General features: G+C 39.8%; 1 protein-coding gene across 2 annotated transcripts in view; it reads left to right on the top strand.

Moving 5' to 3' along the window:
• The first annotated feature begins 2,103 nt into the window (after positions 1-2,103).
• TTC27 (tetratricopeptide repeat domain 27) overlaps positions 2,104-26,299 on the top strand; it is a 162,039-nt gene continuing 137,843 nt past the window's right edge. The window contains exons 1-5 of one of the 2 annotated variants that reach the window (XM_061155634.1): positions 2,104-2,412; positions 3,903-4,080; positions 6,503-6,632; positions 13,304-13,444; positions 19,323-19,425. In XM_061155634.1, coding sequence (XP_061011617.1) covers positions 2,313-2,412; positions 3,903-4,080; positions 6,503-6,632; positions 13,304-13,444; positions 19,323-19,425 — 652 coding nt within the window. In that variant the 5' untranslated portion in view covers positions 2,104-2,312. The remainder of the gene's footprint in view (positions 2,413-3,902; positions 4,081-6,502; positions 6,633-13,303; positions 13,445-19,322; positions 19,426-26,299) is intronic. The other variant, XM_061155633.1, reaches the window with a different exon arrangement.

Here is a 26,299-nt window from a genome sequence, read left to right as displayed (position 1 = left end):
TATATCTTCATAGCAAAAATATGTGTTAAACTATATGTTTATATAAGTGCTATTCATCAGAATAATTAATTAAAATAACTTAGTGGGCATTGGAAAGGCTAGTAATGTTTGGAGAGGGCTTCCAAGGTGGCACTAGTGGCAAAGAACCCACCTGCCAATGCAAGAGACACAGAAATGAAGGTTTGATCCTTGGGTCAGGAAGATCCCCTGGAGGAGGGCATGGCAGCCCATGCCAGTATTCTTGCCTGGCTAACATTATGGACAGAGGGACCTGGTAGGCTACAGTCCATAGTGTTGCAAAGAGTTGGACACAACTGAAGTGACTTAGCAGGCATGCAATGTTGGCTAAGTAATGAAATAAAGATATACATAATAAACATTATATGTTTATTCCATAAAATATATTTATCTTGCCTTTACTTCTATAAAATCATCAATTATGTTTTAATACTTATATGAGTTTCTGAAGATGCTCTACAAAATTACCACAAACTTGGTAGCTTAAAGCAACAGATGACTGGGGACTTTTCTGGTGGTCCAGTGGTTAAGAATCCAACTTGTAATGCAGGGGACACAGTTTCAATCCCTGGTTGGGGAACTAAGATCCCACATGCTCTGGGGAAAGATCCCACAGTGCAAGCCTTGGTGCAGACAAAATAAATAAGTAATTTTTTTTTAAAGCAACAAATATATTCACTCACAGTTCTGAAGACCGTGAGTCCAAAATCAAGGTGTCAGCAGGACTGCTCTCTCTTTAAAGGCTCTAGGTGAGAATCCATTCTTTGTCTTTTCCAGTTTCTGGTGACTGCCAGCATTTGTTGGCTTGTGGATGCATCACTCCAACCTCTGCCTCCAACCTCACATATCGTTCTTGTGTGTGTGTTTGTGTGTGTGTAAAATCTCCCTCTGCCTTTCTCTTATAAGGATACTTATAAGTGCCATCTCTTAGAACAGGACTTTGAACCCATCGGGTTCATTTTAAAATCCTTTTTCCAAATCAGGTAACAGGGATTAAGACTTGATGTCTTTGGGGCAACTAGTCAGCCCACTATAGTAATTAAAGATTTCCTGCTTCTATTAACACTAATTGACTAAAGGATTATAAAAATATATTTTTATTTGAAGTATATAAAGTTTAAATGCATTGTTGGCCAGAAACAAATAGACTGCCAGATAGTTCTTCCAGCAAAGATAGGTTTATTCAGGATCATCAGAGAAGTGCATTTTGGTACCCACAACCATGGCAAGTCATGTGTAAGTTCCCCTTTCTGATCTCGGAGCTCTATTTAATTGAAATATCTATTTGTTAACTTCTTACATTTCCTTCTGTTGATCAAGATCTTTCTCTGAAAGTCTCCCTAATCAACAGTCAGTTTTTCTAGTTTCAGTGGGGTTTTGTTCTTCTATGACAAGAAGGAGCTTTCCTGGGTGTAGAGCCTCATGTCAGAGGGAGAGTGAAGAGATTGGACCTTCCTCTAGTTGCAGGGAGCACGGGCTTCTCTCTAGCTGTAGTGCGTGGGCTTCTCATTCTGGGGGCTTCTCCTGTCGTCAAGCAGGGCCACTAGGGAGTGGGGGTCCAGTAGCATGGGCTTAGTTGCTCCATGCCATGTGGAATCTTCCCAGACCAGGGATCACACCCGTGTCTCCCTGCATTGGCGTCAGTTTCTTAACCACTTGATCACCAGTTAAGTCCAGACAGAGTCTTTGTATGGAATTCACTGGACTCCTCTTCGATGGGTCTCTAATTCCCTGAAATGGTACCTCAGTGTTGGTAGTAAGGGCCCCCGTGCTTTGGCAGGACCGATTAAGGCTTTCATCAGGTAGTCTGGAGGGTTCTGACCTAAAGAGGTTTAGGAATCAAAGATGCAGTCTTTTCCTTTATACGGCAGCTGGGCAAGACCTCTTCCACCGGCCCCTTGGGTGGGCGGTGCAGGATGACTCCACGCCCTTCACTCCTTCCAGAGCTCAAGGCTACGCTTCTGGGGGCGGGACTGAGGGGGACCAAGGCCCCTCCCCAAGCCACGCCCCTTCCCCAGCTTGGGGCGGGGTATCCACACTGGGCATGCTCGGTACTAAGGGCTCGCGTGGGTCTCTTAAGCGGAAGCAGGTTCAGCGAGTATGCGTGTTTTTCCCAGGGTTCTCCGCGCTGCTGTCATGGTCGCCTCCTTGTTCCGCGATCTGCACATGGTGTTCTAGGCTTTGTATTTACAGGAACTGTCGCCGCTAGCCGTCGGCGTCTTGGTCGCTCTAACTTTCACTTTCTTTTTTTTTGACTCCTGTGTGGCCCTCGTAGGGATCTTTTGGGTGCAGCTATGTCCGGGGTGATGTGGACCCCGGAGCTGGCAGTTCTGAGGGGCTTCCCTACTCAGGCTGAGCGGCAGCAGTGGAAGCAGGAGGGAGTCGCCAGTTTGGGTGAGATGGGTGCACTTGCCAGGGAGGGACTTAGGCCACCGTGAGGACTGTGGGGAGAGGTGGCGGCGGCTGGGTTTTCATCCCTCCTGTATTTTTTTCCTACCCAAATCTACCTGATTTCTTAAGGCTTCAGGTTGTTGCATCCTTGACCTGGTGGGCGTGGTCTTCAGGTTCCGTACCTGTCTTCACCCGAAAGTTTTCCCCGTCCAGGCAGGGATTCTTTACCTTCTGAGCTACCAGGGAAGCCCTCAGTAATAATGTTAATTATTTTTATAATCCCTTAACATTTATTCAGTCATTTAATCCTTATAATAGACATATAAAGTAGACTACTTTTATTCCCTTTTTGCAGATGAAGATATTTAAGTACAGATTGGTTAAGTAATTTATTCACGGTCTCACAGCTAGTAAGTACAACAACTGAAATGAGGCAGCAAAGATGTAATCTTGTAGGCAAAGCACATTTACCAGAGAAATAAAGAGTTAAAAGGCCCATTTTCTACAGGGTTATAGGTACACGTTGTTGTGGGGTTTAAGCTAGACCCAAAAGAGAAATATCAGTTTAGGACAGTGTGTGTGTGTGTGTGTGTGTGTGTGTGTGTGTGTGTGTGTGTGTGAGTTTAACACAGTTTATATGTATAAGTGGGGTGTGTGTGTGTGTGGGTGTTATACACAATAGGTGCTTCAGGAGAGAGAGAGTTTCTGAAGTCTGAGTCTGGAAGTCTTATGGAAGAAATCAAACTTGACCCGATTTTTGATTCAAGAGTAAGACTAGTAAGTGGAAAAGAGTTCCCCAGGAGGAAATCACCAGTGTAAAAGTGTGGAGGCAGGAATGTGCATTTGGATATTAGGGGAACAATAAGTGCACCAGCTTTTCACCAGGGAGTATCGTTGGGCTTCCTTGGTGGCTCATAAACAGTAAAGACTTTGCCTGCAATGCAGGAGACCTGGGTTGGATCCCTGGGTCCGGAAGATTCCCTGGAGAAGGTAATGGCTACCCATTCCAGTACTCTTGTCTGGAGAATTCCATGGATAGAGGAGCCTGGTGGGCTGCTGTCCGTGGGGTTGCGAAGAGTCAGAGACAACTGAGTGACTATCATTTTCACGGTCATGGTGGGGGTAGTGGGAGCCAGATGGTAAAAGGAAATGTTCTAAGGAAACTTTTCTGTTCTCAGTAGGATTCCTTTTGAATTCTCAGCAGAAGGATGATGTTCCTTGCTAATAAGGAGTATTTTTTCTAGGTCTAACTTCTGCTTTACTCTTCATTATATGGATGAGCTCCTAATTCTAGTATATGTGCTGCCGAAGCGAGCACAAACTCCTAATTCTAGGAGAAGTGATGGAATTTGCACAGTGCTTTGTGATTGATTTATAGGAAGTGTTCTAGATATATACATTTTTTTTTTTGCATGCTGAAATGGTAATAGTGTTACCTTTTACAATATGAAAATAGTTTTTTGATTATTGTACAAATTTTCTTTCTATTACAGAGAGTGGATCTTTCCTACAATTGTTGCTAGAAGGGAACTACAAAGCCATATTGTTAAATTCGTTGACTCAAAGTATTTTAAATTCAGCATCAATAACTGAAGAAAAGATTGACAGCTACCTAGAGAAGCAGATAGTAACATTCCTGGATGACTCAGCAAATTTGGACAAAACCAGAAGGTAGAATTTTATTTGAAATTTTCATAGAGAAATGAATTTTTGAATACATTTGGTAGTGTCTTGACAGTGTCTAAGGCACACTGACTTTTGCAGTTTTTGGAAAACCTGGCTTTATATTTAGTCAAGACTCTTGATGGATGTAATAATCTATGTAATAGCTTCTGTCCAGAGACCATGGAGAATGAAAAAGTAAAGTGGTGTAGGATGTCAGAGTTTCATATATAACACTAACTTATGATTGGGTGGTAGCTGCCAACCACCGAGCTTCCAGTTGCTTAGGTCTCTTAGGTTTTAGCCATACTTAAGACTTCAGACCTTCTTTCCTTTTAACGTGAAAGTGTACACTGTCCATCTGGCTATTTGTAGATTATTGAGTGAGAATTGTAACTACTTTTATTATTTTTAGATTGTTATCTTTAATGTTTTTATTATGGAACCCTTGGTTTATCTTCTTCCATTGATGTTTATGTAATTTTGTAGTATTTAGTATAAGGGATAGTTGCACAGCAGTTAACCTAATTTTTTCAGTGGCTTATATTTTATTCTTGTAAGTTTGTTAATATACCTTTCTTTTCTCCACTGTCTCTGGCAACCACGTTGTTTTAATTTTCTTTAAAACATGCAGTTTTGTTTTATCATAATTTGTAAGAAATGACCTCATTTTAGTTCTTCAAAAAATTAACTACTGTGCTTGGTGTTGAGGTTGTAAAGATGAATAAAATGTAATCTGTATCTATTAGGAGTTCATAAAAGAATACTACTACAGACATTTTATTTTACTTACAAAATGTCGTTCATTTTAATTTTTCTGACTTACTGGTAGTTTTTCATTCCTCTCATGTCGTTCCTGTTATTTCGCTATCAGGTGTTGGTGTGTTATCATAGCTTTGTGTGGTGCACGTGAGAACACACATGTATACACAAATGTGTTATACACTGGTTGACCAGAACTCTTCTTGACACATAGAGCTGAGAAGAGACATTTCAGTTACCTTATTTTGAGGTATTTTGAAATTAAACTGTATTCTTAGCTCTCCTTGAGGATTTTGATTTTTAGTTATGACATTTACATTAAGGCTTACATTAAGATCTTGCTGCACGCCTGTTTCCCCAAGTTTCCTAAACTTCTAACCACAAGCAGCCTCTGTTCTTTCTTTGCTCTGCTGTCAGTTGCGCTGTATCCAGAGCATTCTGGATACCACAGGCTTGTAGGTTTGATTTTTTTTTTTCCTTCCCTTAAAGAATCTTCCTTTTTGAGGTAGGGCCTAGGGAATATAGTAGGATTCCTGTAGCTTCATGCTGAAGAAAAAGTAAAAGCAGTCATCCTCTTCCTCCTAAGCTCTACCTCAAAAAGGAAGATTCTTTAAGAATTCCATGGACTGTACAGTCCATGGAGTCACAAAGAGTCAGACACGGTTGAGTGACTTTTACTTTGACTTGTGTCTTAATCTAAAGGTTGGCGAATTACCTCTGGTGGGTCAAGGCCAAAGTGCCTAAGAATGATGCTTACATTTTTAAAAGGTTTGGAGAAAAAAGAAACACATGTGACCTGTAAAGCCTAAAATTTTTTCTGCTTTACAAAGGAGAAAATTTTTCTCCTTTACAGAATAAGTTTACCTACTTACTCCTGTCTTCAGCCAAAGTAGGATTGAAAAGAAATAGGTTCAAGTGAAATATCTATTTTTGTTGTTGTTGTTCTAATAGTTTGTATGTTTGGATAATAAAATGTTTGGAAACAACTTTTTATTGTCAGTTTTCTTGTGTATAAAATCAATTTTTCACCCAGTCAGTATCCGAGCTGTTAAATAGAACACAAGACAAAGTTCTCAGTATCTGATTAGGTCCTAAACCAGTGCTGTTCAAGAGAATTTTTGTGATGATGATGGAGATACTCTGTATCTGTGCCATCCACTGCGGGAGCCAGTACCCATGTTTGGCCACTGAGCACTTGAAATGTAGATAGTGTGACTGAGGGACTGAATTTTTAAATTTTATCTGTGTGTGGGTGCATACATAGTTGTGTGTAACTCTTTGCAGCCCTATGGATTGTAGCCCACCAGGCTCCTGTATCCCTGGAATTTTCCAGGCAAGAATATTGGAGTGGGTTGCCATTTCCTCCTTCAGGGGATCTTCCCGATCCAGGGATAGAACCCACATCTCTGGTGTCTTCTGCCTTGGCAGGTGGATTCTTTACCACTAGCGCCGCCTGGGAATTAATTTTAAGAGCCATATGTGACTCAAGGTGATTGTGTTGGACGTTGCAGACCTAAACTGTGTAGATTTCAAAAAGTTTTTTTGTAATACTCTCAGATAGTCTCAATGTTGATATCTTACATTTTTCTTAATAACACTGAAATGAAATAGTAGTGTATTTGTGGTTATACATAATGGTTTATGTTTATTTCTTTATTCTTATATGCAGACAACAGAAGATATTCCTACTTGGTGTGAGCAGTTTGCAACTTTTTGTTCAGAGTAACTGGACGGGGCCTCTTGTTGATTTACACCCTCAGGATTTTTTGCCATCTGTTTTGTTTCAGCAGTTCAGTGAGGTACGCTTCTTAGAAATGTCGTATGTAGGTATTATTTTGTTTATTCTTTATAAATCGATCTTTATAAGCCAGAGTTAATAGTAGGTAAGAGAGAAACATGAGTTTGTGCCTTGTACAGAACCTACTAAGAATGCTTGTTCGTTGATCAGAGTTTCATGTAATTCAGAAGTTCTGTTGTCAGTCTCAAACGCCTCTTCAAATGCTCCTCATTTTATGGAGCTCTGTTAGCTGCTCTGTTTATTAAAGAATGAACAGCTGCCCCAGTCCTCCAGCTGCATGTTACCACAGCTACACAAGGATACTTTCTGAAGAAGTAGAAAGTCTGGAGATCTGTTTAATTTTGTTGCAGAGAAGTTTTGCGGCGGTGCTTAAAACAGTTCCTGGGGATGTTTCCTTTGTGTCACAGATATACTTATTTGTATGTACTTAAAGTGTCTGGCTCAGAGATGCTCCATGGTGAAGATTCTTAATATCCATGTATGGAGATAATGTTATTCACCTGCCTCAGTAGGTCACCAGTAGAGCTTGCAGTTTGAACTCCTCAGTTGTGTTCGAGCACATATAGCTAGGCCTTGGGGGAACATGACATGCCCTAAGAAGAAGAATGACTTAACTATCGATCACTCAGCCTGGAAAAAGGGCACCTTAACTTCCAGAACTTAGGCAAAGAGACCTGTTTACTGTTTCCTGCTTTCTCAGAATTAGAAATAGCTGATGAAAGGGGAATGGAGTTGTTAGAGATCAGTGTTAATAATTTGATGGTAGGTGGGAAGAGACTTACAAAAGCAGTCATAATCTGAAGCCCTAGCCGTTACCGCTGTACAGTCAGTTTACTGAGTCATAATGTTATATTGTGATAGGATAACTAAGATTCATCGTGCTGGCTCTAAATCATTATTGATAAGTTCAAAGCCCTTCCATATTTTATGTCTAAGAAGGGAATTTAATCTACACCTTACAAAAGTTTTCATCCAAAATGATTACAAGTAAAATTCCCAAGATTTTGGCACTTAAAGAGATACTTTGATTATCTAGAAGTTTACATATCTGGAACGTCTCACTTCCGCTTTGACTGAGTGTGAAACAGTTCCTGGCCTCTGTTGCTGTGCAGTGCAGGTTAGAAACCTACCAGACAAGGTTGCAGATGCGTCCTGAGCCCTGATGTGTGGTTGGAGGGGGGCCTCATTCCCCTGTGTTATATCAGTTTGACATATCCTTTGATGAGAAGACTGAAGCTCACAGTGGTAAGAGAAACTTGCAGAGGTTTCATAGCTGGGGGATTGGAACCCACATTTTCTGGGTCCAAATCCAGTACTCTTTCTGCTGTGCTAGTGTGGACGCACCTGTGGAGTCAGATAGCAGTTCAGACAGTACAGAAATGGGTCACATGAGTGAGTCAAACTGTAAGAAGTATTGAAATGAATAGAGAGATGTGTGGAAAGTGAATTTTGTCTGAGAAGACCTTTTAGTCAAGAGTGGACCTTGAGGTAGAACCTGAAGGGTGATGAGGGAAATGGATTGGTAGGGAAGAGGAGGAAATGCGGTCTAGATGTAGTCACGTGAGCACAGATTTAGAGGACAGAGGAGTATGGTGTTTGTGAGGGCTGCACGAGAGGGCTGCTTTGAGCCTGTTGGAGCAGCCGTAAAAGATGGGGCTCAGGCCAAGTCGTAGGAATTTTTCACTAAGACATTGATTTTAATCTTTTTATTATAAGTACATCTTACTCTCAAAAAAGCATACAAAATGTGTGCAGTTTAAATAATAAAACATCTTTGTTTCCACCACCTGGCTTGAGAGAGGGAACATCACCAGCCTTGGAGAATGGAACTTTCTGACTGCTCTTGTTTAGGTGTTGAGCCCCTTTGCCATTGCAGTGGCTCTGTGGGTCCCGGGCTGGGAGAGCCTTGGAACTGGTCTCGTCTGGCTTAGTGGCCTTCTCTAGCTACCTGGTGTGTACCACAAATCATAGTATCTTCTGCACGTGCTCTGACTTGGAAAGGTTGGAAAAGCATTAGAAGGTCTCCTGTGTGTGCTTCTTGGTGACATCCCCAGCCCCCTTTCTCATGAAACACTCTCATGAATTTGATTGTTAACATTCCATTGCTTTCTTCATAGTTTTAGCACTTACGTATGTATGTATCCTCAGGAACATATTGTTTAGTTTTGCCAGTTTCTGAACTTTTTATAAGTTTAATAAGCAGGGTGACAATATACAGCCTTGACATATTCCTTTCCTGATTTGGAACCAGTCTTGTTCCATGTCCAGTTCTAACTGTTGCTTCTTGACCTGCATACAGATTTCTCAGGAGGAAGGTCAGGTGGTCTGGTATTCCCATCTCTTGAAGAATTTTCCACAGTTTGTTGTGATCCACACAGTCAAAGGCTTTCACATAGTCAATAAATAAGTAAATAAAGCTTATTTAACTTTTATACAGAGTACATCAGGAGAAATGCTGGACTGAATGAGGCACAGACTGGAATCTAGATTGCTGGGAGAAATATCAATAACCTCAGATATGCAGGTGACACCACGCTTATGGCAGAAAGCAAAGAACTAAAGAGCCTCTTGATGAAAGTGAAAGAGGAGAGTGAAAAAGTTGGCTTAAAACTCAACATTCAGAAAACTAAGATCATGGTATCTGGTTCCATTACTTCATGGCAAATAGATGGGGCAACAGTGGAAACAGTGACAGACTTTTTTGGGGGGGGGCTCCAAAATCACTGCAGATGGGTACTGTAGCTATGAAATTAAAAGATGCTTGCTCCTTGGAAGGAAAGTTATGACCAACCTAGACAGCTAGTTAAAAAGCAGAGACATTACTTTGCCAACAAAGGTCCATCTTGTCAAAGCTGTGGTTTTTCCAGTGGTCAGGTATGGATGTGAGAATTGAACTATACAGAAAGCTGAGTGCAGAAGAATTGATGCTTTTGAACTGTGGTGTTGGAGAAGACCCTTGAGAGTCCCTTGGACTGTAAAGAGTTCTAACTAGTCCATCCTGAAGGAAATCAGTCCTGAATATTCACTGGAAGGACTGATGTTGAAGCTGAAACTCCAATACTTTGGCCACCTGATGAGAAGAGCTGACTCACTGGAAAAGACCCTGATGCTGGGAAAGATTAAAGGCAGGAGGAGAAGGGGACGACAGAGGATGAGATGGTTGGATGGCATCACCAACTCAATGGCCATGAGTTTATGTAAACTCTGGGAGTTGGTGATGGACAGGGAGGCCTGGCGTGCTGCAGTCCATGGGGTCACAAAGAGTGGGACACGACTGAGTGACTGAACTGAACATTATATAAATGAAATAAATTGTGTTCTGTTACTTGCTTTGCTTAGAGGTATATTTTTGTTATTAAAAATTATTCATTTTTACTGTTGCATAGTATTCCAATTGTATGAATGGACCACAATTTATATATCTGTTCTACTCTTGATGGCCACATGGGATGTTTCCCTTTTTGGTAGTATATTATGTACCGTGCTGTTGGGAGCACATCTGGGAATCATTTGTAAGAGTTTCCAAGCACAGCAAAACTTAAAAAAGGATAATATTTGGTGCAATGAACTAAATGAAGGAGGCTGTTTTTACTGCCCACCCCCTTCCTACGGCTATGGTTAGGCCCCCTGAGGGCTGAGAGGACTGATGTTTTCCCACTCTTGTAAATGCCTCCCAGGACTGAGTGGGGAAGCCCTGCTGAGGACGTGTACCCACGAGTGGAGTTGGCTGTGCTCTGGGGTGTTTGCGTGTTCACCTCTTCTTACTTGTGTCAGGTTGTCCTGGAGAGAATTATTCAGTTTATACTCTTTACCAGCAATCTGAGAATTTGGAAGATAGAGGGAGTTGAAGTTTATAAATTGGGGAGTGGCATATCGGTATTTTCCAGTTGTCATTTTCCTGTGCTTATTGATGTTTCATAGTTCTTGTGAGGACAGATATTTGTGAATATACTTCATGGTCTTGGAGTGTAGTCATCAAAGCCAAATTAATTTTCCCTGCCTCCAACCTATGGCCTTGGCATTTTTAGCACTATTGTGTGACCGCTGGTCTAACCAGCCTCAGGTGAGTAGCACTGAAGGTTAACGTCTGAGTAGGTCCCTCTCACACATAAAAGTTGATCTTCCAGTAAAATGGTTTTATATCAGATGTATCTCAGGCTTCCAGATGTTGACTTTTTTCACTGTTCTGATTAATAAGTATTTTTATATGTCTTATGCTCTCTTGACTGAGGAATTGCTGCTAAGGGACTTGTAACTTTCATTTTATCTATTTTAGTTGAAAATATAAACTGTCCTCATTAAAACTCAGCCATTTTCCCAAACCTCTGTAAGCATGCTTAGAGCTCGGTTGGAATATCAGTGTTAGATCACAGGAGTAGATAGAGACTGCTTCACTTTAAAAAAGCATTCAGTTTTTTGATAATAACGATGCAAAATAACTTTGGGAAAAGAAATTTGTTTGTTTCTTCATGCATTCACTCCTTTACTTGTTTATTATTTGCCCTGTAATTGACATTCTTCGAGAACTTAAAGAGAAGGAGGTTTAGTAACCAACCTCTGACTTTGAGTATCAGAAGAAACGAGATCTAAGTAGTATATCACGGAGTATCTCTTTGTGTAATTTTCCGTTTGTTGCCCTGTTAAGTCACCTGTTTGTTATCTTTAAGGATTTCATTAGAAGATAATGATCTAAATTTGTGCTACAACAGGTAGATGTCTTTTTGTCTCAGTGTGATTAGAAAAGGATTCTTTTTTTTAAAGTCATGTCTTGTACTTCACCAGTTTGGTTGGGATGTTAGGAAATAAAAGATTAAGTCCACCTAAAAGGCAAGATGATTCGGTGAGGCTTCAGGTCCAGCTTGGGCCTGTTAGGCAGGGTCTTCCCTCAAGTCCTTCAGCAGTGGATTTGCTGGTGTAACTGGTACCTCCACTTGGAGGTCTCGCAGGGAACCTCAGACTCATCGTGTCCACACTGGCTTCATGGTGAGGTTCTTTTCCAAACCAGGTCCTCTGCTGTGTCTGTGTCTCAGTTACTTACATTGCCGTCATGCAGTTGTCCCAGTCAGAAGGCTGGAAGTGATCCTGGCCCTGTCCCAGGGGACTTCCTCATGCTTAGCCTAGGTCTGAGGGGAAGGTAGCATGAGATGGTAGGAAGAATACTGGCTTGGGAGTTGGAAAACCTGGGCTGTAATCTCTGTTCAGATGCTAACTTTGGTGTGATTTTAGACTGAACTTAACTTTTTTTGTTCTGTCTTCTTCTAAGATTGAGGCAGTTGTAATACTTCAGAATAGTTCCTTGATTATTGAACTTTAAAAAAAAAAAAAATCATTCTACCCTCAGTGTAGGTTAACAGTAAGCTTTATCAGTGGTTTGCTGGTGGTCATTCACATGGTCTTTATTCCTCAGGTACACTTTTCAGTGATGATGAAAGGGCTGTTCCTTTCGTACCTTTTTTGAATGTTTTTATAAAGCATTGAGCCTGGCACTGGCATCACTTGGATTGTTTAATTCTTTTTTTAAATTTTTTTCCCATTTATTTTTTATTAGTTGGAGGCTAATTACTTTACAATATTGTAGTGGTTTTTGTCATACATTGACATGAATCAACCATGGATTTACATGTATTCCCCATCCCGATCGCCCCTCCCACCTCCCTCTCTACCCGATCCCTCTGGGTCTTCCCAGTGCACCAGGCCTGAGCACTTGTCTCATGCATCCAACCTGGGCTGGTGATCTGTTTCACCCTAGATAATATACATGTTTCGATGCTGTTCTCTCGAAATGTCCCACCCTCGCCTACTCCCACAGAGTCTAAAAGTCTGTTCTGTACATCTGTGTCTCTTTTTCTGTTTTGCATATAGGGTTATCGTTACCATCTTGTTTAATTCTTGTAAGAACCCTATGAGGTGTAGGTTCTGTTATTTGATTTTATAATTGAGGAAAGTGAGGCTCAGTTAAAAGAAATCTGCCTGTGCCCACAAACTAATAAACAGTAAAAGGACTCCATCCTGTGTCGGTGACTTAGAGCCTGTGTTCCTGATGTTGAGCAGTCCTGCTGCTGGTTTTGTGGCAGCTGTCAAAATTATTCAGCCCACATTTTAAAAACATGAGTGTCTGGTCCACCATAGAAAATCTGTGCAGTTGAGAAATGGATTTTTCAGAGACCTCCCTTTTGGGCAGCCTCTGTTCACGTTGGTCCGTGATTACATGCCTACTCAGCATCTGATATGTAAGACTTAGTTGTTCTTTGGCCTGATAGTAATTAAGGGGCAGCTGTGGTTTGTAATGTCATTAGCTGACTCATGAAGCATATATGAAACGTAAGTGTTTAATATGTGAAATATCCCTTTCACATAGGGATGGCTTTACTGAGAAAACGCTTTGTTGTAAGTAAATCTGTAAGATAATGGTGTTTCTTCAATAGTAGCATTTTCTTGATTGTTCTGCTCCTCTAAAGTATAAGCAGATGGGTGGTCATTGGTCAGGGCAGGCTGGAGTTGTAGATCTCTAAGGGCATTTTTAATATTAGGACTTGGTCCAGTGCCAGTTGCTGTGTAATAGATTAATGATTGTGTTTCAGAGCTGATTAACTGGAAAATATGTATCCTTATAAGACATACAAAGGTTAATTTTTTTCTAAATTATTTGATCTTAATTTTTTTTTTTTCCAGATCAAAGGACTGGATGCATTTGTTCTGAGTCTCCTTGTTCTAGATGGTGAATCAGTCTACAGCCTGACCACACAGCCTATCCTGCTGTTATTAGCAAGAATTATCTTAGTGAATATAAGACATAAACTGACAGCTATTCAGGTAAGGAAAGAAAAGGAGCCAGGAGATTCAGACCCAGGTGTGACTTTTGTGCTGATTAGCATCAGACTTTAGGTGTGATGCTGACAATGTCTTGGTATATTTATTTTCTAAGTCTTCCTTAGGTATTTAATTTTATCTCCCCTCAAGAGATTAGTCTAGTATAAAATGACACATTGTCTCTTTAATAGAATTATGTGTTGTATGTATGTATGCATGTGTCTAAGTGTTCATTCTCTGAATCTTAAAAGTGGGTTTAGAAACATCCATCACAGACAGTCTTTTATGAATTTCATGTAAGGATAATGAGCAGTAGCCGGAAGCATGAACAGCACTTACAGTAGGTCTTAATTACTATTACTGTTTCTTGTCTCATGTCCTGCGTTGATTGATATTTGGGTTGGGTTTAGTAGAGCATTTGTTCAATATCCATTGTATGGTTTCTCTAGGTTACATATAAATTAGTGAGAAAAGCTAATATGCAGTAGGAGGTGATAAAAACCACAAGAGAGAATTGATGAAAGTCCTTGAGGAGTGTTGGTTCTCTTGCAGCTTCTCAACTGTCTGCCGCGAACTCTTCAATCTGCCTTGCAGTGTGAAAGCAGCTGCAGATAATATGTAAATGGGTGTGACTGTATACCAATAAAGTTTTATTTATGGACATTGAAATTTACATTTCACATCCTTTTCACATGTCACAAAATTTTCTTTTCTTTCTTTCAAAAATGTAAGAACCAGTCTTGGTTTTGGGCTAAAAGAAAACAGGTGGAGAGCTGTTTCTGACCCACAGGCTTGAAGCTTCCTGATTCCTATCCTGATCGTTGCAACTTAGGCATGTAGACCTTGTATTGCCAGAAATAGTAAATCTAAATTTTATATGAAATCTCCCAGTTTCCAAGTGTTAGCTGAGAAAGTTTAAGAAATAATATTTCTATGGATAAAATGGAACTTGGTCTGTACTGGATAAGGGCTTGTTTTCCTGAGCATTTAAGTTGAGACAAAGAAGAGGTAAAAAGGGAATCATGCCTCTTTCAGCAACTCTCATGAGAGCCAGAAGGTTTGGAATCAGTTGTACCAAAACGGTTTTTACTTGATGGGTTTCAGTATATACTAGCAGATATAAGGCCTTACCTTTGATCTTTTTAGTGATCTTAGTTTGAATAAAAGAATGTTTTTCTAAGTTGGTTTGAGTTAAATGATCTTATAGACTGAGTAGTACTTGACCCTAAAGAAAGGATCATGAAGACATGAGGTTGCTAAATGGTATTGTTTTCTTTCTAGTGAGACTAATGGTCATTACTGAGTTAGTGACACAGTTTTCTTGATGGAAAACATTCATCAGCATGCATATTAAGTAGGAATGTATCAGGTTGATTTTTTATTAAAAATAAAAATGATTTTATTTTTGTGAAACAATAAAGATGATTTTTTTCCCACCCAAATGGGACTGGTGATAGAAGCAAGTTTCAATGCTGTAAAGAGCAGTATTGCATAGGAACCTGGAATGTTAGGTCCATTAATCAAGGCAAACCGGAAGTGGTCAAACAGGAGATGACAAGCATGAACATCGACATTCTAGGAATCAGTGAACTAAGATGGACTGGAATGGGTGAATTTAACTCAGATGACCATTATATCTACTACTGTGGGCAGGAATCCCTTAGAAGAAATGGAGTAGCCCTAATAGTCAACAAAAAAGTCCAAAATGCAGTACTTGGATGCAATCTGAAAAATGACAGAATGATCTCTGTTCGTTTCCAAGGCAAACCATTCAATATCACGGTAATGCAAGTCTACGCCCCGACCAGTAATGCTGAAGAAGCTGAAGTTGAACAGTTGTATGAACCTACAAGACCTAGAACTAACACCCAAAAAAGATGTCCTTTTCATTATAGGGGACTGGAATGCAAAAGTAGGAAGTCAAGAAACACCTGGAGTAACAGGCAAATTTGGTCTTGGAGTACGGAATGAAGCAAGGCAAAGGCTAATAAGAGTTTTGCCAAGAGAACTCACTGGTGATAGCAAACACCCTCTTCCAACAACACAAGAGAAGACTCTACACATGGACATCACCAGATGGTCAACACCGAAATCAGATTGGTTATATTCTGTGCAGCCAAAGATGGAGAAGCTCTATACAGTCAGCAAAAACAAGACCGGGAGCTGACTGTGGCTCGGATCATGAACTCCTTATTGCCAAATTCAGACTGAAATTGAAGAAAGTGGAGAAAACCACTAGACCATTCAGGTATGACCTAAATCAAATCCCTTATGACTATACAGTGGAAGTGAGAAATAGATTTAAGGGGCTAAATCTGATAGAGTGCCTGATGAACTGTGGATGGAGGTTCGTGACGTTGTATAGGAGACAGGAATCAAGACCATCTCCAAGAAAAAGAAATGGAAAAAACCAAAATAGCTGTCTGAGGAGGCCATACAAATAACTGTGAAAAGAAGGGAAGTAAAAAGCAAAGGAGAAAAGAAAAGATAGATCCATTTGAATGCAGAGTTCCAAAGAATAGCAAGGAGAGATAAGAAAGCCTTCCTCAGCAATCAATGCAAAGAAATAGAGGAAAACAATGGAATGGGAAAGACTAGAGATCTCTTCAAGAAAATTAGAGATACCAAGGGAACCACAGGCTGGTATCAAGATTGCTGGGAGAAATATCAATAACCTCAGATATGCAGATGACACCACCCTTATGGCAGAAAGTGAAGAAGAGCTAAAGAGCCTCTTGATGAAAGTGAAAGAGGAGAGAAAAAGTTGGCTTAAAGCTCAATGTTCAGAAAACTAAGATCATGGCATCTGGTCCCATCACTTCGTGGCAAATAGATGGGGAAACAGTGGAAACAGTGGCTGACTTTATTTTTCTGGGCTCCAAAATCACTGCAGATGGTGACTGCAGCCATGAAATTAAAAGACACTTACTCCTTGGAAGGAAAGTTATGACCAACCTAGACAGCATATTAAAAAACAAAGACATTGATTTGCCAACCAATGTCCGTCTAGTCAAGGCTATGGTTTTTCCAGTGGTCGTGTATGGATGTGAAGGTTGGACTATAAAGAAAGCTGAGTGCAGAAGAATTGATGCTTTTGAACTGTGGTGTTGGAGGAGACTCTTGAGAGTCCTTGGACTGCAAGGAGATCCAACCAGTCCATCCTAAAGGAGATCAGTCTTGTGTGTTCATTGGAAGGACTGATGCTGAAGCTGAAACTCCAATACTTTGGCCACCTGATGCGGAGAACTGACTCACTGGAAAAGACCCTGTTACTGGGAAAGATTGAGGGCAGGAGGAGAAGGGGACAACAGAGGATGAGATGGTTGGATGGCATCACTGACTCGATGGACATGGGTTTGGGTGTACTCTGGGAGTTGGTGATGGACAGGGAGGCCTGGCGTGTTGCGGTTCATGGGGTCACAAAGAGTAGGACGCGGCTGAGCGACTGAACTAAGCTGAGTCTGTGAAGTACATAGACTATTATTAGTAATATGTTAATGTTTGAGTAAAAGGAATTTTGGCTTTGGAATCAGACCGGAGTTTGCCTGCCTTGGCCTGTTAGCATCTCTGTGACCTTAGGCCAGTGAATTACTCTGAATATCAGTTTCTGTATTTATAAAATGGACTTAAGTTGGCAAACATTTACTGGGTTTCTTTTGAGTACCCTCATGCTCCCTACCTTCTAGAAGGTTATTCACTAGTATAACTTATCAATCAGAACAAGTAATACGTGCTCTAGTCAGGAGACAGGATTTGGGAACTGTCTAAAGCAAGACTTCAAGTTTCCTTTTTCATTAATGCCTCAGATTTTCTATTAAGTGATTCTTGATAGATAGAAAAAGGCACTTTTATTTTCTAGTAAAAAAAAAAAATAGATAATGCTTTCTTTCTTTGTTTCACACTCCCCCTTCTCCCATGTGAAGATTTTTGGATTAAAAAGTTAGTTTATAGATCTGATTTTTAAGAGCTGAGCATCTTAAGTCATATGTTTTTTAACAGGGCAATCTGTTTGACTAGATCTATCATAAGTCCCATGTCTAGAAAAGGAAAGAATATGTTGCCAGACCTGACTCACTCACTGCTGACAGCAGATAAGGACAGATAATTGGAATATAGACTGACTTCATTAGCTTAGTGATAGGAAAAGAATGAAAATGAGGCAACAAGTCAGGGAATCAAATTAAAAATGATGTGAAACTTCTTTCTGTTAGATAATTCTACCTTTCCTTTCCTTCCGTGGCCTGAGGAAATAGCATTAGTAACTAGAAAAGATTTTGTCATAGAGTCAAAATTCATTTGTGATTTTATCATTGTTGCAACAGTTGTGTGTAGCAGTTTAGGAGGTAAACAGGCAGTTTTACCCCTTGATCAAATGAAGAAATGAAATTCAAGTAACAGAAAATGCTTTTGGTAATTAAGCATGATTTCCAGGTAGTAGGTATTACTATGGAGAAGGCAGTGCCAACCCATTCCAGTACTTTGGCCTGGAAAATCCCATGGATGTTGGAGCCTTGTAGGCTGCAGTCCATGGGGTCGCTAGGAGTCGGACACGACTGAGCGACTTCCCTTTCACTTTTCACTTTCATGCGTTGGAGAAGGAAATGGCAACCCACTCCAGTGTTCTTGCCTGGAGAATCCCGGGGACGGGGGAGCCTGGTGGGCTGACGTCTATGAGGTCGCACAGAGTCAGACATGACTGAAGCGACTTAGCAGCAGCAGCAGGTATTGCTATAAAAGAAAGAAAATTTTTCATACCTTTGGGCAGTATAATTCAAAGTAACATAGTTATAACTAATTTAGATGATTTAATGCATGGTCATACTTGGTAATTTAATGAGCCTGTCAAAAATAGTTAATACTACTTATTTGCACACCGACACTTATATATAGAGGAAGAGCCTAGAGGAATATAAACCTTTGTCGTGGATTTTTCTGGGGAAGGAGGATGGTGCTGAGGCAGCAGAAGAGAGACTTTCATCTTCACTGTGTATGCTTCTGTATGGGCTTGTTGTTTAATCAGGATGTGTTGAAAAGTAAGACTGAGCACCAGAGGACTGAGAAAAGGTTACTGAACTTTGAGCTTGTGCATTAGTCAAGACAATGTATAAAACGCGGTCTCCACCCTCCAAACTACAAGGACCAAGTACTTACACACTTGACAAACACGAGCTCTCCAGTGTGGTGCTAACTTCTAGGCAGTGTGGAAGTTCAGGGAAGTGAGAGACCAGTGTGTGCCCTAGTCTCTTCTCTGGGAGAAGAGGTTTCGTGGAAGAGGGTGTGGCAGAGGTCTTCCCAGTTTGGGGAATAATCTGAACCCAGGCTATTTCTTACCTTGTAGCGTGCACAGCATGAATTGCTTCAGAGGATACAGGGATGAGTGAAACATGGTTCCTCCTCTTGTTGGCTAGCTGGCTGACAACACTGAAAGCTAGGATGACATACACGAGTATGGTGGGGTGTGTTTGCAAAGGGAGGTGGAAAACATGTGCTGGAAGTTGAGACAAGGGGAAGAATCACCCTACAAGGAGGTTCTAGTGGGGGGCCTCCCAGGATGGTGGGTGTTGGATCATGGTTCTGGTAGAGTGCTGTAGCAGAGCCGGGCGATGACAGTAGGCATTTTAAAGGAGGAAATGGGAAGTTGACAATGACGTCGGGAATCCCAGCTGGCTTTGAGTGAATGGAGGAGAGATGGTCTCGTGGAAGACATGGCAGTGGATTTGATGTTATTACTGAAGACGTAGCCGTGGGTGGGTAAGCTTATTGAAGAGTGAATTTAATCTCACAAATGTAAAAAAATTCTAAAAGTTGATTTGGGTTAATGTAAAACTTTTTCCCAAAGGGTCCTTTTATTTCAGCTTACGTTGGTATTTCCTTTTTCTAGAGCTTGCCATGGTGGACATTGAGATGTGTGAATATTCACCAGCAGTTGCTTGAGGAGCGCTCACCTCAGCTTTTTGCTCTTGCTGAAGACTGCATCGATCAAGGTATGCTGCAGATTTTGTCTGCTTTGAGCATATAGCTCTGTTCTGTTTTCTTGCCCGAGACTTTCCTTTTTCATTTATTGCTTGACAGCATATGGTAACTTTTTGTCTGAGGTTGCTTTTCCACTCTTTCTGGATTTGGACTATCACAAATAATTAGGATGTCCGATTATAGGATTTCTTTTTTGTCTTTGAATTTTTAAAAAGTCAATCAGTGTTATTTATATTATTAATACAGACTTAAACAAGTGATTTATTCTGTGTAGTTCACCTTGATTTTATTACAAATTGCCTAAAGGTGTTTAAATATTTTCTTGGTTTCTTAACGTAAGAAATCTTGTTAGAGACAAATGTAAACTCCCTTTATTAAGAAAATAATCCTTAACTAATTTGAACTGGAGTAAATTGTGCCGAACTACATGCAGAACAGGAAATTATTTATCCTATATCCTTCTGAGTACATGAAGAAATAATTCATTTTTTTAAGTAATTATATTTGGTAGAAAATAAGTTTAGTGAGGATGACAGTGGGTAGAGAGACACTTTTGTAGTTTTTTCATTATTTTTATTGGAATACATAATGTACATATGGAAATGTGCCTAGAATAGAAATGTAAAATTTACCAAATACTTACAAACCACACGCCCCTGTAAATGCCTTTGTTGCAAGTAACCCTGAGGCTTTTTAGGGAGGCATTATTTGTTTATGGCTCTGCAGGGTCTCCATTGCTGCTTGGACTTTTAGTTGCGGCGAGTGGGGGCTGCTCTCTAGCTGTGCACAGGCTTCTCATTGCGGTGACTTCTCTTGTTGTGGAGCACAGACAGGCTCTAGGGCTGTGGGCTTCAGGAGTTGCGGCTCGCAGGCTCTAGGGCACAGCCTCGGGAGTTGCGGCACCAGGCTCAGTTGTTCCTCGGCATGTGGAATCTTCCCAAATCGGGGATCGAACCTGCGTCTCCTGGACTGGTAGGTGGATTCTTTGCTGAGCCACCAGGAAAGTCCTCGGGAAACATTTTGAAAATGGGAGGAAATCTTGGACTTAGTCTCTATTTGTTTAGGATTTTAGGTTATGTAAGACTGTGGAACAACCAAGGGCATATTAAATCTGACTTGTATATGTAAAAAGAAATGTATTCTGAGCTTGAACTTTGTATATAGAAAACAATATTTGTTTTGCTATGAGATTTAAACCTAACATGTGGTAGCAGATTGTTTTATTAAATGTAAGGAGTTTACCTTTCTATACAGTGATATTGCACTAAGTGTACAGTGATGCAATGAAGTAACAACTGCAAAACGGTATTTCTTTTTCCTGTAAAAGTCTATGGTTTAATGCATTTGGATTATAAGAGATTTTTATGAGCAAATTTAGGCTACAGGATCATCTGTATTTTCAAGACTGTAAGCAACTCTCTAGATTGTGAGTTCTTGTGGGCTGATTTTTTCTTGTTTCTGCTTAGCAGAATGCCTGGAAAATAATAAATATTTAGTGCATATTTTTGAATGTGTATATTTTGAATAGTGATAGCTAGCATTTATTGAGCCTTTACTTTTTAAATTTTTTAAAATTTATTTTTGGCTGCACTGAGTCTTTGTTACTATGAAAGCAGGGGTTACTCTCTAGTTGTGTTGTGGAGGCTTCTCATTGCAGTGACTTCTGTTGTGGTGCATGGGCTTAGTTGTCCCAAGGCATGTGGAATCCTCCAGAACCAGGGATTGAACCTGTATCCCCTGCATTGGACTACTAGGGAAGTCCTGTTGAGCCTTTTCTACATTCACTTTTCAGAGGAGACATTGTAGAACTCCATTTGTCCTCCATCTCGATAGCAGTTTTTATCTGAGTTAACTTCTGTATGAGAGTTTTTCAAAAAGTGAAATATTGTAGAAGTTACGAGAAAATTAATCCTACCCAGATACCATATGGGATCTTGAATCTTCTCATAATAGTGTTGCCTAGGCGCAGAGTTCTCTTTCAAGTGAAATATGAAGTTGGATTGGAGAAAATTAAGACCTGATGCTCAATTTACTGGCATCATTGTCCTCTTTCTATTTTTAGCAAAATGAAAACTGTGTAGACTAAGTCTTCCCCCCATTCATGTCATTTCGTATTTTTAAAATGAAGTGAGATACAGTCCATAAACAAAGTGCAAGGGAGAAAGAGAAGTGGGGATAAACTCGTAGTTCACGAAATCAGATAAAGTTTTGAAAGCCAGGGACGAGTTGTACATTACTGATTCTAATGGGGAAAAAAATTGATTTTTCCAGAGGATAGTGAAAGCATTTGAAAGAAGATGGCGTCAGGATTCAGCCCACTATTTAATTTTGTAAAAAGGTAATTACATTATACTGTGTAGCATATTAAACAATTTCATATGCTTCATTATACTTTATGAAGTATTGGTAAATGAACAAAAACACAAGGTGTCACTGGGAGTTTTATTTCTTTCTCTTATTGTAAAGGAAGTCAAGTTTGATGCAGTTGCCAGAGGGAAAGCCACATCTCTTCCCTTTATCCCATATTATGTAAATCTACATTTATGTCTATACCTTAACCACATCTCAGTAAGTAATGTTCTTAATGATGACCTTTAATTATTAAGAAAAAAAATACCTTCTTATTATACCATACTAAAAGGTAAGAACCATATGATGTGTTGTAGAGAGAATTCTAAGAGGTATTTCTCTAAACAGAAAGGGTTAACTAAGATATCTGGAAAATATGACTCTAAGTGACTCATTCCCCAAGTGGTCTCAGTTCTTTTCTGCAGTATATTTCAGCATATCATTTGCTTTGCCTTACAACTAAGAATTTTTTTGTGTTGCTGTTCTAGGCTAATCAGTGACATTTTTCATTTTATCTAGTCATAAATTGGTCCATTTTGGCTATGTCTTAGTAAGTCTGCACTTGGTCTTAAACTGCAACATTTTCATAAACAATTTTATTTAAAAAAATGTTCTGGGATTTAACCCAAATGTTGACCAAGCATTCAGTTATAACTGAAATATTGTTTGATATCCAGAGAAGAATATTATATTTGAAATGTTGTCCTTGAACAGTCATCAAAAAGTTGGCAAGATTTTTTTTTTCAATCTGTGCCATATAAGCAAGTGTGATCTTTATATTTTTGTCCAGGAACGTTACATCAGTACAATGTAGTGGAATAGAGCCCATCAGTGTCAGCGTAACTTTGCTGGACTGATCATATCTATGAAAGGAGTGAGTTAGAATCTTGAAAAGTCTGCTCCTCAGCACACTCTGAGTTCCTCTTTTGGATCTCATACTAATGAAACCATGATTCTCTGAAGAACTGCTTAAGGGCACAAATCATTTATTGAGGCATCTGATACTGAAAACGTGTTCCATATGGCACATGAGATATAATATTGAGGTTTAGGTGTTTGAAGATGAGCTTATCAGGAAGTCACTGTTCAAAGGAAACAGGCTAAAATATTTTGTCTGAGATTCCACTGTAACATCTCCAGGCAGCTCTGTGACTCTAGGCTTATATTGTCTCCACATCCAAAGAGTTGTTCAAGAGATTAGTTTCTTGGTGACTGATGTATGCATAAATTAAAAAAAAATTTTTTGGTACTTTGGAATTAATGTCATTAAATATACTAATAGTCTAATCACAAGTATCTGATTATCCATGAATCCATGGGGATTTCATTTTTAACATAGCATTAAAATAATCTGATGAGAAGAGATTTTGGTTTTAGCATGCATTTTAAATATAGTGGTTTGACATTTTGACCCAGAAGATTATGATTATTCATTACCATGGAGCACCTAAAGATTTATTAAAATGATAATTATATGTCTGTTGGATCAACATGCTATATTTATTTATTTATTTCATCTTTTTGTTTAAGCTTGAGTTATCCAAATCTCAAAACTTTGTGTTCATGGTTGACTGTTTTTCATCATTCTGTGTATCTAGCCAGTTCTTGAATTTTATCAGTTCTTGCCTAAGGGTTCCATATCCATCCTTCTTTTCCATTCCTACAACTCTTACCCTAGTCAGTGTCTGAAATCTGTAGCTTGGAAAGACCCATTAGAGATTATCTTGTCCAGCTAACTCATTTTCCAGAGAATTGAAACTTGAAGAGGTCCAAGAACCAGAACTGTGACCTGGAGTTTCTGACTCCAAATCCTGCTTACTCTTCTCTCCATTACTTTTCTCCAAACTGGTCAATAGGGCAGAATTCTAATATCTAATAATTGTAATGCAGTTCACCTTTCAGTAGTCCATACTCCATACCAAGCACTGTTCTAGGTCTTTAAATATATTAACTAGCTTATTCCTTGCGACAGCTCTGAGATAGAACTGAAGACTTGACATAGCAAGGTGTAGTGGTGGGTTTGTTTGCCACCCTTTTTTAGCAGTGTTTCTGGAGTGTGGTTAACCTACAGTAAGACTCATATTTAAAGTGTAGAATGGTGGTATTTTATATACATATATACTTGTGAAATTATCAGAATCAAGATAATTAACAGAACTTAGACTTTTAAGATCTGACTTTCAGTTTCTCTTCTGTCACTCACACCCTGTGTGACTTCAGGGAGCTTGTCCGATTTCCAAACCAAGAGTTTCTTTCTGCGTAAAGCTGGTCTGTGAGTCTTTTCCAGGTGTAAAATAATGTGATTCTTTGTAGGCCAGCTTTTTAATGCTGGGATCTGTTGAAAGATTGTGACCAAAAAAAGTTATTTTCTCTTTCTTTGGGCTTTCTTGTTGGGATCCGTAATTGCTACAGAGTGCTTCCTTTTAGTAAATTAAAAAAAATGCTCTTCTGTTGCCCATAACTGCTCTCTGGAGCTGTGCTGTCCGGTGTAGTAGCCACTAGCCACTAATGTGGCTAATTAAAAGAAGTAAAGAATTCAGTGTCTCAGTTTCACTAGCCCCATTTCAAGGGCTCAGAAGCCACCTTGATGGTAAATGGTTACCATTTTGGACAGTGCAGCTGTATTTAATATCATCACAGAAAGTTTTATTGGATAGCACTGGTGTTGAGCAACAGAATTTCAGAGTAGGTCTATCCTTCCTTCTATGTGGTCAGTCTTGCGGTTCCTGAAGGGTGTTTTCACTATCACTTTGAGTCTAAGGATTGCACCTGACTTATAGGTTCTTTCTTGGCCTTCCTTTCTTCTCCTTATAGAGCAGTACTGGATTGTTGTTATTTTTTGTTTGTTTGTTTTGTTTACCTGTTATTTGGCTGCACCAGGTCTTAGTTGCGGCATGTAGGATCTAGTTCCCTGACCAGGGATTGAACCACAGGCCCCCTGCATTAGGAATGTGTAAGTCTCAGCCACTGGACATCGGGGAAGTCCCTGGATGATTATTTTTACATACCAATTTCATCAGGTCATTTTTTTAAATTAGGAAAATCTAATTATTCTCAGTTTTATTTTTGACTTTGTATTTCCTGTGTAATTTGATACTTAATTTAAAAAAATTTTTAATTTCTCACTGTGATCTGGTCACTGGTAGTTGCTGGGGGTATCAGTGAACTCAGTGGGATTGAGGCTAAAATTCAAGAAGAAGAAAAGGGCACAAAAAGAAGGGAATGACAGCCATTTAAAAAAAAATGAAGCCTTGCTATTCGTGACGATATGGATGGGCCTTTAGGGCATCATGCTAAGTGAAATAAATCAGAGAAAGGCAAAAATTGTGTGATCTAACTTACATATGGAATCTAAAAAACAAAACAAACAGAACAGTGAAAACCAACTCATAGATACAGAAAACAAATAGGTGGTTTCCAGAGGAAAGGAGGGTGGGAGGGGCAGTATAGATAAAGGGGATTAAGAGGGGCAAACCTCCAGTTATAAAATAAAAAAGCCATGGAGACTTAATGCAGCATAAGGAGTGTGGTCAACAATATTGTAATAATTTTGTATGGGGACAGATGGTTATTAGGCTATCGTGGTGATCATTCATGATGTATACAAATGTTATACAAATGTCAAATCACTATGTAATACACTTGAAGCTGACATAATATTGTACATCAGCTATATTTCAGTTAGAAAAAAAGAGGACGGTGTGAAAGAAGGGATATGATTAGTCTAAACTTGGGACCAGAGGAGGCTTTGCAGAGTGGCTAATACTTGAACTGATTCTTGGAGAATGAGAAGCAATTCATTAGGTAGTTGGAAAGGGCGTGTAATATGTACAAAGAGAGGCACAGAAACTTGAGACATCTTTGTGTATTGGGATTTCCAATAGTTTGCAATGGCTGGACAGTGTTAGGAGTTATGTGTCAGGTGATGTTGTAACAGGTTGATAGGAGCTAGGCGGATAGGAAATTGGAATTCTGTCTTGTTGGTGACAGCCATCAGAGAATTTCTAAATATTTGTTCACTCTTAGGATATTTATTGCAGAGAAGACAATGGCACCCCACTCCAGTACTCTTGCCTGGAAAATCCCATGGACGGAAGAGCCTGGTGGGCTGCAGACCATGGGGTCGCTAAGAGCCGGACACGACTGAGCAACTTCACTTTCACTTTTCACTTTCATGCATTGGAGAAGGAAATGGCAACCCACTCCAGTGTTCTTACCTGGAGAATCCCAGGGATGGGGGAGCCTGGTGGGCTGCCGTCTATGGGGTCGCACAGAGTCGGACATGACTGAAGTGACTTAGCAGCAGCAGCAGGATATTTATTGAGCACCAACTATGACAAGTGCTAGGCTTAAACAGCAGTGAACAAGACACATGTGGACCCTTCTTTTGTGACTCTTACAGTCTAGAGGTGGAGTTATAGCCAAATTCTACCCATCTTTCAAGGCCTAACCCTTCTGACAAGGTTTGTTCAACTATCCCAGGCTTATGGATTTTTCCCTCTATGGTATTTATGGCCAGTACCACCCAGTTTCAAA

This window comes from Dama dama, chromosome 11 (genome assembly GCF_033118175.1).
Source record: "Dama dama isolate Ldn47 chromosome 11, ASM3311817v1, whole genome shotgun sequence".
Lineage (NCBI taxonomy): Eukaryota > Metazoa > Chordata > Mammalia > Artiodactyla > Cervidae > Dama > Dama dama.
This window is presented reverse-complemented; position numbering and strand designations above follow the sequence as displayed.